The 14,965-nt window shown below is 35.8% G+C and overlaps 1 protein-coding gene across 21 annotated transcripts in view; it reads right to left on the bottom strand.

Annotated features, from left to right (window-relative positions):
* The window catches only part of LOC139758387 (uncharacterized), a 126,537-nt gene that overhangs the window by 52,231 nt on the left and 59,341 nt on the right, over positions 1-14,965 (bottom strand). For 10 of the 21 annotated variants that reach the window (XR_011714815.1, XR_011714814.1, XM_071679720.1 and 7 more), the window contains 3 exons: positions 12,794-12,847; positions 8,844-8,978; positions 1,685-1,705 (listed from right to left, as the gene is read on the bottom strand). The exons of 3 other annotated variants lie outside the window; for them this stretch is intronic. Coding sequence is in view for 16 of the 18 variants with exons in the window: in XM_071679720.1 (XP_071535821.1) it covers positions 1,685-1,705; positions 8,844-8,978; positions 12,794-12,847 (210 nt within the window). In the remaining 2 variants the exon portion in view is untranslated. The remainder of the gene's footprint in view (positions 1-1,684; positions 1,706-8,843; positions 8,979-12,793; positions 12,848-14,965) is intronic. 8 more of the 21 variants (XM_071679717.1, XM_071679726.1, XM_071679725.1 and 5 more) reach the window with 4 other exon arrangements.

Below are 14,965 nucleotides of genomic sequence, written 5' to 3' on the forward strand. Positions count from 1 at the left end.
ATTCTTGGTGAGAAGAGAGTGTTGACAGTAAATGAGCTCAGAAAAGAGACTTGTGTAAAGAAATACCAGGAGAGATTCAGTGTAGAATGGCAAGAGATAAGAGTAAGCAAAGATAGTGGAGTGAGTGAGGAATGGGAGGTATTTAGGAAAGCAGTACTGGCCAGTTCAAAAGATGCATGTGGCATGCATGAGGTGAGAGGTGGGGAGCTTAGAAGGGGTAGTAAATGGTGGAGTAAAGAAGTGAAGTTTCTAGTGAAAGAGAAGAGAGAAGTATATGGGCAATACTTACAGGAAAGGAGTGCAAATGAGTGGGAGAGGTGTGTAAAACAGTGGAAGGAGGTCAAGAGAAAGTTGCAAGGGTTGAAAAAGAGGGCAAATGAGAGTTGGGTTGAGCAATCATCAATAAACTTTAGGGAGAATAAGAGGTTTTGCAAGGAGGTCGATAATATGCTACTGACCACTTTACACAGCACAGCAACCTCCCAAGTATGAAGGGTTAGCTATGTCTTTGGTCTTTGTAACAAAGGATCAACCCCAAGGAAACACTGAAAAATGCCATGGTAACCTCAACTAGATAATGAATTGTTCAAATGTTTCATTGGACGAGTGCACAATACCATTATAGTGTAATAACAAACCTTAAGGATATACTGCATCACTTATTTACCTAGAATGTGAAGCAGATTTCTCTACATGCATAATTTTACATGCTAGCAAATAGTGGATGCACTCTGTTCCAACTTTTCGCTGTAATCTGGCCTATATTTACAACTAAACTAAGCTGTCCTTAATATCTTTCATGTTACAATCTATTCCTAATACTATTATCTCACGACCCACTCTGTGTGAATGTATATTGCAGTGTCATTGTGACCAGTGAATTCACAAAAGTAATTCATACTTCCAATATTAAGTTGGGTTTGATGTGTGAGATACTTCCTTCTCTCCTTGAAAATAACACAAACTGTGGAGAAACATGTCTCTGACTAATTTCAGTGATAAGCAGCACAGATCCCCTCCAAGAAAAAAAAAAATCAAGCAAACTAAATGGGTGATCATTTTCCTATGCCATGGAAAAAAATTGCAGAATAAATCAGATATAGCAAGACAATCCCATTCAACCAAGGAAGACCTTAAATCTGTTTACTAAAACAAAGGCTTGAATAACAAAAATGGGGTGCACTCCTCAGGAGAGTTCTCACACTATATCAACTCTCACTTAAACCAACATGCCTAATACTAGCACTACCTAATATCTTTACTCTGAGGAAAATATCTGTCATTATAGGAGAAGGCAACTTTACAAACAAAAAATCAGACTTTAGGAAGCATTCAGGAATCCTGGAATGAAAATATAAGGCAATGAAGATAGACAAGAGGTTAAAGAACAGCAACGAAAAAAACAAAGAAATCCCCCATATGATATCAGGATTCATTTAGTCAAGGTTGGTGAAAGTCTCAAATAAAGCAGACTTATCCTACCACAATCTACATCTTTTGTTTGTTCTGTAAAATAAACTTTCTCCTAAGCAAAGAGATGCTAATTTACTTTTGTTTAATATGGAGTGTGCTGCCTATCTACAGGTCAAATCACAAGTACATATCTCAGCAAATTATTTTCAAGAACTGAAGGTAAGCTTTTTCTTCTGATCTGGTTATTATCTGAAAGAAAGTATATACTTACTCTTGTCACATTCTGTCTTCCCTGCAGCATGGAAAACAATTTAAAATATTAGGTATGTAGAAATTAAACACTTAATATGCCTACATACTTACAGAGGATATATCTTTCGAAGATTATAAGTAAAAAGTAATATGGTAATGAAAATATCAGGGGTGTGGGTTAAAACAAAGTCAAATTTTTTCAAATGTTCATACTCAATAAATTCAAAATGAAAATGATAATGGTGTCTTAGAAAAAACATTAAAGAGAAAAAACTGAGAAACCAAAAAACAAGAATAGTATCAAAAGCTCTCATCTAAAGAAACTTCACAGAAGTACATGTTGAGATTACACAATTATATCAATGCCTCTTCTATTAAGCTCTATTTCATATACTCTTTGAACTTTAATCAACAAGGAAATTAACAACGTCACTGTGTTTCTTGGAGATCATGACTGCACTGAAAATAATTTCACATAATATTTTCGTTAAGAAACATCTTACTTACCAAGATGCAGTTTCAGTCCCCTGTTTATAGTGATTCATTTGTCAATGATGCAGAACCCCTTCATTATCATGCCTGGTGAACCCAAAAAGGGTTGTCTGGACCTCATGTTTGTGGCAAAAACTGAAAATCAGACAGGTCCATGCACAATCTAAAATCATGCAATACATGCTTAACTTGACTACAGATGAATCATCTCCCTAAGCTGGTGATACAATCAAGAGAGCCTCACATCAATCAAGTCCACACTCAGTAAGTGACATCTGGAGGAAACTCCAGCAAACATGTATAAGCAAGTTCCTTATACAACAATGGATGAGAGTGAAAATGGTCTGCTTGTTTCCTGGTTTTTTCAAGCTTTGTCTTGGATTATGATCTACATCATCGTGTGGGTCACTAAGTTTGTCCTACAAACAGTCTTCAGTGCACTTCCTTGAAAGCCTGAACAGATGGATGTAACATGTGTTAGGGATTCATTTCTCTGTTTCAGGCTAAATACAATACAATATTAAAATAGTTGAAGCTCATGTCCTTTCATCCAATCAACTTTTTAAAGACATTCATGAATTTCTCGACTAATCAATTCCATGATTGGACTAAATTTGTAACATGCTTCAGTAACATTAACAGTCTCTATGCAATTTCTTTTGCAAAATTATTGAGTGTACCACAGAACTGTTTCCCTTTTAATAATGTGTTTCAAAGAATGGTTGCCTTTTTGATTAAGTAACCTTATGCAATGTCGATTATTGTTATCCATTTCATATAGCTTAGGTAGCTTAGCATCTATGATGTCAAGTGATCTGACTGTAAATGAAAGATATTAGGTTGCTGACAAAGAAAAGGTTAACTACATATTAAATCAGTATCAAAATATATGGATAACTGACCCAGACGGCTGATACCTGTCTACAATTAGTATAAACATCTTCTAGCAACACAATGCGAAGACTATGCATTGGATGCCAACTTATTAGTGCTGGCTTAACTAGAATCGCCATATAAAAAACTGAGTTTATTACTATGTGATAAGCTGAACAATCAGTGTTCAACAGCCAGCACTTGTTTCTACAGATCTAAAAATGCACCCCTTCAACATATTTTTGTAAATATACAATCAGAATTGAAGACAATTCTCAATTCATGCTCTTATATGTTTACAATGACTATCTCCTTGAGCCTAATTTTTCATATTCAAAATCATATTGTTTCTGTTGGTTGTCTGGCGTTGTTTGCATTCATTACTGTCTCTATAAAATCGCTGGATGTAGATTTTTTGCTCCTTTGCCCACACTTTGTATTTATCTGATGTACTGCCTCTCTTCTTCAGCTTTGTTGGTAAGCTCTAATGATGGATGCACTGTATTCTACTTCTAGGGATACCTTTAAACTTAACCGATGAATATCATTGCAGTCTTTTTCTTTGTCACATAAATTGCTTTCTAGCAAAATTTCTTCTAAGTCTGTAACTTACTCTTCTACTGAGAGACAGTTGGAGACTTTTGCAACAAAGATGTTAAAATCCCTCTTAAAGGTCACTCTGCAACAACATTAGGGATATAGTGCTTTTAAATCCTTTGATGGTCATATCTAAGGAAAGATTTTTAACACAGCTAATTTCTAAGGCTCAGATAGACAACAAATATCCTATGCATGCCAATTTTCTTCCTGCAAGAAACATTCCTCATTCTGATCTTCATCTTAGATCAGAAGTTTCGAAAAACTGTGCTAGAGAATCACAGTGTATGACATGGCTGCAAACTGCTATTTTTTTTAGGTAGCTAACAGCACATCCATTTTGAATACTCTGGTGTCTTTCTCTCATCAATAGAAAAGGTAATTCTGCTAAAACAAAAGCCAATGACACTAATGATTCTAGATGTTACTTTAAGGCTGTAGGTGTTAGAATGATAAAATTCTGCAAAAATTTTGAAAGTTATCTGATAATTCTGATTTATCATCTCATGAACTTCTGGAAGAGTTTTGGATTTTCTCGTCTTGTCCATAATATTCTTCTCAAAGTTGACCTGCTCCATCTTCTTTGTCTTGTAGTGCTTATTTCTTGCTCTTTCAAATATAGTTTTCAATTGTGAGCTAGCTATTATGCTGCTTAAATCTCATCTACAGTACATCGTTTGCTTTTTTATCATCTTGTACTGAAACATATTTTTCCCTTTTTTAGGATTTCTCCTCTATTTGCACCCAATGGTACTTATGTTCTAAGTCCTTTATAGATTTCACAGAACCTTCTATAATAGTAGTCTATACTTTGGTTATGGAAATCCACTTCACAGTTTATGCTATCAAAGAACTCATTCACCTCTGCATAATTAACACAATTATCATCTCATCTTTGAGTCAGGTTTCCTCTTTGATCCCCTTGGTCAAATTCAAGCTTACATACCATAATCACTTTTCCCAACAGATGTATCACATTTGATGTCATCAGTATCCATGTTCCCATGTGTAAAGATAAGGTCTTACAAAGATGTTGTCATATCTTATACAATGCTTGGTACCAATTATCATCTCACGTTTCTCTTGAGATATGTCAGTCAATATTGGTATACACATAGTCAACTATCATAACTGTCTTATCACTATGTAACATATATTCAGAGAATTCATAAATAATATTAGATTTGTGTTTTATATCTAAGAGAAATTTAGATTGATATAAGTAACCAACCTTCTTGTCATCATATGTAGATAAAGTCATGTATGAAAAGTTCAACAGAAGAGAATCCTTTTCTAATAATAAGCCAAGGACTATTTATGGGAAACAACATCGCTACCCCCTGCCTCAGCAAGGTAGTGCCATAAAAACAGACAAAAAAGGCCACATTCGTTCACACTCAGTCTCTAGCTGTCATGTGTAATGCCCTGAAACCACAGCTCCCATTCCACACCCAGGCCCCACAAATCTTTCCATGGTTTACTCCAGATGTTTCACAAACCCTGATTCAGTCCACTGACAGCACGTTGACCCCAGTATACCACATCATTCCAAATCACTCTATTCCTTGCATGCCTCTCACCCTCCTGTGTGCTCAGGCTTCCGATCGCTCAAAATCTTTTTCATTCCATCCTTCCACCTCCAATTTGGTCTCCTGCTTCTCCTTGTTCCCTCCACCTTTGACACATATATCCTCTTTGTCAATCTTTCCTCACTCATTCTCTCCATGTCCCAACCATTTCAACATGTCCTCTTTTATTTCCAAACATCTCTCTTATCCTTTCCTTACTTACTTGATCAAACCACCTCATACCACATACTGTCCTCAAACATTTCATTTCTAACACATCCATCCTCCTCCGTACAACCCTATCTATAGCCCATGCCTCACAACCATATAATATTGTTGGAACTACACTCTAATTATTGCTCTCTGAGATGACATTCTCTCCTTCCACACATTTGTTGATCTACCCACCACATGGAGGTGCAGACTGATGACAGGAGAAAAACGCACTTTGCATAATGTTATTAATTACTAGACCTGTTTAATTTCACTCAGAGTTTTTAGCTGACATGCAAAATCCATGTAGTTCTCTGTATATTTCTCTTATCACAGCTTAATTGCCACATCCCTAAAAGCAGTTCTACATTTAAATGCCAGTGATATTTGTGTATATCATATAACTGCAGTGGACATGGATTCTGAGTCTTAGTTGTATCTGATCAACACTATTTCAAGAAATAAGGATTTCAAGTTCCACATTATCATAGCAACTAAAGACATTCTATCTATTTGTTCTATACTTTGCCATCCTTTCTTGCATTCAAAGTGTGCCACTTACAGAATCTTCCTAAAACGCTTTAATCAATCTATCTATTCTGTATCTCTGATGTTTGTTCCCACCTGGAACTCCCTCAAGGGGGTGGCCATGGCAAAGTTTCCACAACTAGTGAACTCTAGTGTCACTTCTTAGCCTTTAGTGTCTCACCCTTTACAGGCCAATGGCAAAGAGCAACTCCAGCACAGTGTTTGCAGAGGTTCCAACCTAATGTTCCTGCTGGCTACTTCTACCTAATGCTCATGCCTAATGTTCTTACCTAAAACTACTACTAATTCTCCTGCCTAGATGATCCTACCTACTGCTTTTAACTATTGCTCCTACCATTTTGCCAAAAGGCAGGGCTAGTGCTTAGTGCTCACCATAGGTAAATCTAGAGTTATGAAGACTGAGCTGTGTCAGTAAAATATTGTCAAGTGTTATTTATGACAAGGAGAGACTGAATGCTTGTGGACAAAATGCAAGTAGTCCACATGGAGGTGAGGCGGAAAGAAAAGACAGCTTCCTGGGTCAGTGGAACACAAGTTGACAACCACTAAAGTGTTGGCTCATTATGCAGCTGTCACTAACCCATCCAATAGCTGGGCAGACAGTATTGGTAATATACCTCCCTTGTCATTGGCTACCTACCAACTACTATTACTTTCATTAATCATCATAATCTTCAACTGTTGAGGATCAAAGGGCAGTCTGAAGCATTTGCTATTCCAGATCTATACGAGTAGAATTGACTATCAAAAACATAAAGCATCTACCAACAGCTCAAATTAGAAAATTAACAGTAAAACTGGTGATTTTCTAAGGGAGTATACTTAGGTGTGGAGAATTATTAACTATACAGTGATAAGAAAAGAAAGATTAATGGAAATACATACTTTTGAAAGGCACCAAATTTAACAACAGGTAACTGAGGTCCACGTGAGCTGCAGAGTGGAAGGAACCAGAAAAATGAGAAAAGGAAAAAGAATACTTCTCTCACAATAGTACTTCCATAGATGGATGTGGCTAATCAATCTACTGAATACAAAATTTTGCACGTGATACTGGTGATTGATCCTTTATGACTTTTTAAAAGCACAATTCTCATTTACCTCTGGGCAATCATCATCACAATTCTCTGGTTATGTCTTTTATCCATGACATAAATTTCATTATGTGTTGGCTGAATTAGTACCATATGAGTTCCACTAAATGAGAGAAAAATTAATTTTGACTATTCTGTATTGACAATTACATCCTGCCTCATAATCAAAACTGAGTAATGTGATAATCTAAAATGTCACTTTTCAAGAAAACTGTTGCCTTATACTAAAGAAGAAAGATAGACAGATGAAAAGATACAGAACAATATCCACAGGGTATACATACAATACTCAAAGTAGGATAATGCACATAATGTTACTTGAAGAGTTAAAACTTTTGAAAACTGTCATGAAAAAGTCTACATATGACATAATCTACATACTTAAGATATCTATAACTCTGATGCCTGTTCCAATGGAACTCCCTCAAAGGTGTGGCCATGGCAGTGGAGTCACCATAACTAAAGAACTACAGGGCCACTTCTTAGCCTTTAGTGCCTCACCCTTTACAGGCCACTGGCAGAGGGCAAATGTAGCACAGTGTTTGCAAAGGCTCCTACCTAATGTTCCTAATGACTACTTCTACCTAGTGCTCCTATCTACTACTTCTACCTAAAGTTTCTACCTAATGCTCCAACCTAAATGTGCAAGTGCTACCTACTACACTGGTTGGTATTAAAAAATTCTTCACAGAACAGTACAAATCCTATAACTTACACCAATCATATGTGGGTATGAAAATCTCATGGAGTAAATGGTATCTTAGGCACAAACACCTAAAATTGCAAATACTGTAGGTGAGGATGAGGTGAAAACTCCAGCAAATTAAACTCAATCATGTGTTTTCATCTGCTTGGATAACTAATATATGATCACACTGAAAGTAATCATCCAACAAAAGAACACTAACTTACCATTTGATATTTTGGGAAAATATTTGTGCAAATGAATGAATAAAGTGCTCTTTTCACCACATTAATACTTTCCTTACACAATTCAACTACAAAAGGAAAAGGGTTTGCTCTCAAGTCTCTTCTAGCATATCATAAAACAGATATCAAATGCAACATGTAGCTGATGGGTCATCTACTGAATCACCTTGTTTTTTTTTTGCATCCTCATCTTCATCTTTCAATGCACATTTTTGCTCTCTGGCTTTGTCTTCTGTACTTATTTCATAATCCAATGGATCTTCTGTGACATCTTCTGAAAGATCTTCATTTCCCATATCTAAAGAACTCAAAATACTATCTTCCTCACTCTCCCAAGAAGAGTTTGATTCAGATCTGTGCAGCTTCCCTGTTGATTGTATACCTGAAGGCTTATTATCAGTCATTTGTTTACTACTGCAATAACGTCCTGAAGAAATATCAAATCTTTCATCTTCAGGATGGTAAAGCTCTTCTGATTGCTGACTGTGACAGCTAATGGGTTCTTGGGCATACTCTTTACTACAAAGATGCTCCCAAGCTATGCGACAAAGTTCCTCAATGCCTTCATTGCCTACACTGTTTCGTTGGTCACATCTCAGTCCACTTTTCAGTAACTGCAAAAAGTCATCATTGTACATATCATCTGAGTCAAACATATTCTTCTCTTTCCTCAATGCAGCTTCAAATGCTGGGTCCCCTACTTTTTGCGTCTTTCCACCCTGACCATGTTTTCTATACAGAGATTTCTTATTCTCCAGCTGATATATATCTTCATTCCAATCAATATCCTCAATGGTTAACTGTTCCCGTAACTGACCTCTGTTTCTTAATTTACCTTTTGGTTGTTTATTCCAATAGATACCTTCAAGCAAGCGATCTCGAAAAGTCTCACGGGCTGACTCATCAATTGTAGTTCCTCCAGTGGAAATATTCATATCTTCATCATCTAAGTCTTCATCTGTTTGGTTCAAAAAGCCTTCTGGTAGGTACCATTCACCTATTGCATGTAGAACAAGTGAATCAATAATAGATTTTTGTATGAAGCAACAATCAACCATGATCATTCATGAAAGAATATGTTGCAGAATTATCTCAAAATGTATTAGAATATAACATTTACATTTAAAATATGCACAATATTTTCCACTATCATATTCTTTATATGGTACAATATGTTTGTCATTCATAATTCCAATCAATAACTTTAAACCTCCATACGGTGAAACTACACAATGAATACTGTCTGTTCAAACTACGATACCTCATCCTGAGGCTAAAGTATCATCGCATTCTGTACAAGGAAATCTGGTTGAATTAACAAAAGATGAAAAGAGTTCATGATGTGAGGTAAATGAAGGAATAAAGGCCAAAATGTTACAGAGAGTGTTGAAGGTTAAGGCTGGCTAGTAGTAAGCAGGAATAGGGTTTTATGAGGCTTAATATAGAGGAAAGAGTAAAATCCAAGCAGTGCAGGAACTGTGAAAGTTGGAGCTGTGAAAGTAATGGAAAGCAACTAATATGGTAAAGGCCTGTAGTAAAAACTTACGTGAAAAGAGTGGGATTAGATACAGAATCACACTGAAGGTGAGGATTAATGAAATATTTGTTCATACTTGATCGCCATTTCCCTTGTTAACAAAGCTGTATCAGGAAATACACACAATACTCACAGACAAATATATATACATATACCCACCTTAATGTACATATATATCACTATCATCATACATAATTAATGTTTCCCGCGTCAGTGAGGTAGCGCTAGGAAACAAACAAAGAATGGCCCATCCATTCATATATATTTTATTTTCAATTTATTTTTCTTTGTCGCTGTCTCCCGCATTAGCGAGGTAGCGCAAGGAAACAGACGAAAGAATGGCCCAACCCACCCACATACACGTGTATATACATACACGTCCACACATGCAAATATATATATATATATATATATATAGATATATACATTTTTTTTTTTTTTTTCATACTATTCGCCACTTCCTGCATTAGCGAGGTAGCGCCAAGAACAGAGGACCGGGCCTTTGAGGGAACATCCTCACCTGGCCCCCTTCTCTGTTCCTTCTTTTGGAAAGAAAAAAAAAAAAAAAAAAAAAAAAAAAAAAAAAAAAAAACCACTCATACGCACATATACATACATATACATACACACACAAAGACATATACATATATACACATGTACATATTCATACCTGCTTGCCTTCAATCCATTCATGTCGCTACCCCGCCCCACAGGAAAAAGTATTGCTACCCTCCGCTTCAATGAGGCAGCACCCAGAAAAGACAAAAAAGGCCACATTTGTTCACACTCAGTCTCTAGCTGTCATGTGTAATGCACTGAAACCACATCTACCTAATCCACATCCAGGCCCCACAGACCTTTCCATGGTTTACCCCAGATGCTTCGCATCGACCTCAGTATACCACATCATTCCAGTTCATTCTATTCCTTGCATGCTTGTCACCCTTCTGTATGTTCAGGTCCCAATTGCTCAAAATCTTTTTTACTCCATCCTTCCACCTACAATTTGGTCTCCAGCTTCTCCTTGTTCCCTCCACCTCTGACAAATATATCCTCTTTGTCAATCTTTCTTCACTCATTCTTTTCATATGTCCATATATTTACCACACCTCTCTTACCTTTTCATTACTTATTTGATCAAACCACCTCACACCTAACACTGTCCTTAAACATATCATTTCCAACACATCCACCCTCCTCCATACAACCCTGTCTACAGCCCATACCTCTCAATATACACATATGCTCATGTAAACTGAGGATTGCTAAGCCTGAAACACCAAGCGCTGAAGGCAAATTGTTCACCATTTGTCATTACAGCACTTTACGCTGAAGCACGGGTAGTTTAAGCAAAAATATTATATACTTCCATTCAAGTATTTATTCAAGTCAATTAGGATAGAATATTATTGTAATAAACCCATTTTTTTAATTGAAAATCATTTGAAAAGCAATTATGGTAAAATTCTTTAAACAACGAAAAAAGCAAAAGTCGACTGTTTTCATGATTCCACCCCACTTTCCACTGTAATATGTGTGTAATTTCAGCAAAAATATTCCATGAATGTATTATATCAAGCACATAACGAAAAGAATATCATTGAAATACGACACTATTTTAACCAAAAACTATTGAAAAACGAGTAAGATCTCTTGAACATCAGATGGTTACATAAAGTCTTTTGTATTCATTAATCTTATCGTATTCTACATTGAAATATGTCATGTTTCAGAAAAACTACTATTTCTTTCTAAGATTATATTTATCCCGGCACAGTTAAGGTAAAATACACTTAAGGTGTAATAGTTTTGAACTGAAAACGATTCAAAAAACATTTACCATCTATCTGATATAGCAGAGCCCATTGAAAAGGATGCTTTGCCTTTGCCCTTTCTAAGCAGCCTTTAACATTACAGTACATTGAAATTGTGTTTATACTCGTATTGCCTTGCCTCTCATTTTCCAGAGAGGAATATATATATATATATATATATATATATATATATATATATATATATATATATATATATATATATATATATATATATATATATTTTTTTTTTTTTTTTTTTTTATACTTTGTCGCTGTCTCCCGCGTTTGCGAGGTAGCGCAAGGAAACAGACGAAAGAAATGGCCCAACCCCCCCCCCCATACACATGTACATACACACGTCCACACACGCAAATATACATACCTACACAGCTTTCCATGGTTTACCCCAGACGCTTCACATGCCTTGATTCAATCCACTGACAGCACGTCAACCCCTGTATACCACATCGCTCCAATTCACTCTATTCCTTGCCCTCCTTTCACCCTCCTGCATGTTCAGGCCCCGATTACACAAAATCTTTTTCACTCCATCTTTCCACCTCCAATTTGGTCTCCCTCTTCTCCTCGTTCCCTCCACCTCCGACACATATATCCTCTTGGTCAATCTTTCCTCACTCATTCTCTCCATGTGCCCAAACCATTTCAAAACACCCTCTTCTGCTCTCTCAACCACGCTCTTTTTATTTACACACATCTCTCTTACCCTTACGTTACTTACTCGATCAAACCACCTCACACCACACATTTTCCTCAAAACATATATATATATATATATATATATATATATATATATATATATATATACTTTTTTTTTATTATACTTTGTCGCTGTCTCCCGTGTTTGCGAGATATATATATATATATATATATATATATATATATATATATATATATATATATATATATTCATACTTGCTCATCTTCATCCATTTCCAACACCACAAATGTATGAATGAATGGAAAAAATGAATACACATACATTCTTTCTCTTTCCCACATTCACTCACTGCCCCCTACATCAGCAAGGTACTGCCACGAAACTGACAATGAGAGGCCATATAAAAGAGAAGCATATATACAAAAATGCTGGTATAAATGCCATGAATAAAGTATGAGGTCAAATTGTTTCTACACTCATAGTTACTGGGGCACATTTATGAGGGAAGACTACATTACCACAAAAGACATTCAGGGATAGCTTCTATGGTAAGCGTGTATCTATATGTCATCAGATATCATTATTACTTATTTTTGGACATTGAACCAAAAAGTCTGTACTGATGTGCATGAAGCTATTCAAATTTTTGTTTTTCACATCCACACACTGACTTAAGTTTTCAGGTTTAACGATATCAAAAGCACTACTGCATTATGACTCTCTGGCTAAGCTATGATGACATAAATACAATGAGCTCGAGAGAGCTTTACAAAATAACCTACCCAGCTTTTTGCCCTTTGTGTCCATCTTCCTTTGAGTTTTGCATCCTTTACCTCCTTCAGCAGCAGAATTAACAGTATGATGTTAGTGAATCGAGAGATATACCAAAATGGTAACGGTGAAGCATTTACACACCTCTGCCAACAGCATCCTTCACTACACACTTACTCAAAGATTATGTATACATTTTCATCTCTAATGGTAGTTCAGCATGTCCTGGTGAAGTCTACTTAATGTCCACAACTTTCATGCATAGTAGAAAAAAAAATCTGGTCTAAAATCTATATGAATGCTGTGTAATCAATAAACTATTTCAATACATCTCAAGCAAGCTATGTAATCAATAAACTATTTCAATACATCTTAAGCAAGGTGAAAAAATCTTTACTGATATTCAAAACTGTTTACAAAATAAAGATTACTTGTCTTAAGAATGTAGGATATCTACCAAGAAAAATATTATCCACCAACACTTTACAGAATAAAAACTACATTACCAAAATGTAGGGGGAGATAAAACATCAATTATACTTCTAAAGGACAAATCATCTTTTGCCTATGTGATACAAAATAACTGTCCATATAAGGTCCTACAGCAGTACTTCTTCAGAATGTCATGCTCACAACATATGCTCACATCAATCAAGATACTCTCAGTCCATCTACGAAAAACTAAATATCTATCACATATACTGTATTAGCATATTGCAAGACTAATTTTACTGTATACATATACTATGTTGAAGCATGCACTTTTCACTATGATTTCAGTTCTAAGTTCTAAGTCAGTTAAAATCACGTAAAAACTTTATTGAATTTGGTCTTAAGCAAAGATGGAATCACATCAGTGCAAGAACCTATATTAGCATATTAATATCAGTTAGTTAACTCACTATGCTTACAACTCTTAATTTACAGTTTGAATCTGAATGTCAAGATAACTAAAAGCGCAGATAAGTACGGCTTAATTACTTTCCTTCGGCCTCATAAATTGGTCTAATTCTATTGATCACCCTATCAATATTTGTCCTCAAAACCCCTGGTTTATGCATTAGGTAAAAGCATGTCATTGCAGCATGCCTTTTCTTTACTTCTGCATACTGATGAAAATGTAACTGTTAGCAGAGTATTTTGAGAAATGCTGCAATTTGGAGTATCTTAATCTATCTCACAACGATACATGACTTAAAAGTGGAAAGGTCTATAGAGTTGAAGGGAGAATGTGGGGCCTAATGCTTCAAAAGTAAAAAAGAAGAAAAATGTGGGGCCTAATACTTCAAAAGAAAAAGAAAAAATGTCATATTACAAACGTATCAATGTTATCAAATGCTTTCATCCCCTGGGTGCAATCCTAGTAATATAGATGCATCTAAAGGAACTTTTTTGACTTCTCACCTGAAAGTTCACATATTCATTCTTTTAACATATCCTCATAGCTAAGAGACATTATGGTTGTCGCACATTAATTAAGCACACTGATATTCCCAAACTTGGACATACTATGGAAAAGTTGATTAGCCAGTCACAAAAAATCTAAAAATAGGTTCATGAACATCCTGAAAAAACAGTAAAAAAAATCCTTTACAGGCATACTTTTTTATATGGTTACATCAAATGGACAAAAGCATATGACAATAGGAAATAAGTGTTTGTAATAAAAGAGAAAGAATACTTCCCACGTATTCCCTGCGTGTCGTAGAAGGCAACTAAAAGGGGAGGGAGCGGGGGGCTGGAAATCCTCCCCCCCTTTTTTTTTTTTAATTTTCCAAAAGAAGGAACAGAGAAAGGTGCCAGGTGAGGATATTCCCTCAGAGGCCCAGTCCTCTGTTCTTAACGCTACCTTGCTAACGTGGGAAATGGCGAATATTTTGAAAGAAAGAAAGAATAAAAGAAAAAATGAAAAGGTATTACCTGGTGCCCATATGAATTTGATATTAGTCTTCATAGGTTTGGGTATTCTTGTATGTCTTTATTTCATATCTAACCCCACATGTGTCCTCACTGTCAAAGCCCAGTTCACTTTCATGTTTCTGTATTCATTATAGTACAATATGAGGAATACTCCAAATTGCAATCCTATCTCACAATACTTTACAAGGTATTATTTTTTCATAACCTCATCAATATATACATGCCCATGAAGTCATGCTGCTGTTACACACTTTTACACAGCA

Source organism: Panulirus ornatus, chromosome 30, assembly GCF_036320965.1.
Source record: "Panulirus ornatus isolate Po-2019 chromosome 30, ASM3632096v1, whole genome shotgun sequence".
Taxonomy (NCBI): domain Eukaryota; kingdom Metazoa; phylum Arthropoda; class Malacostraca; order Decapoda; family Palinuridae; genus Panulirus; species Panulirus ornatus.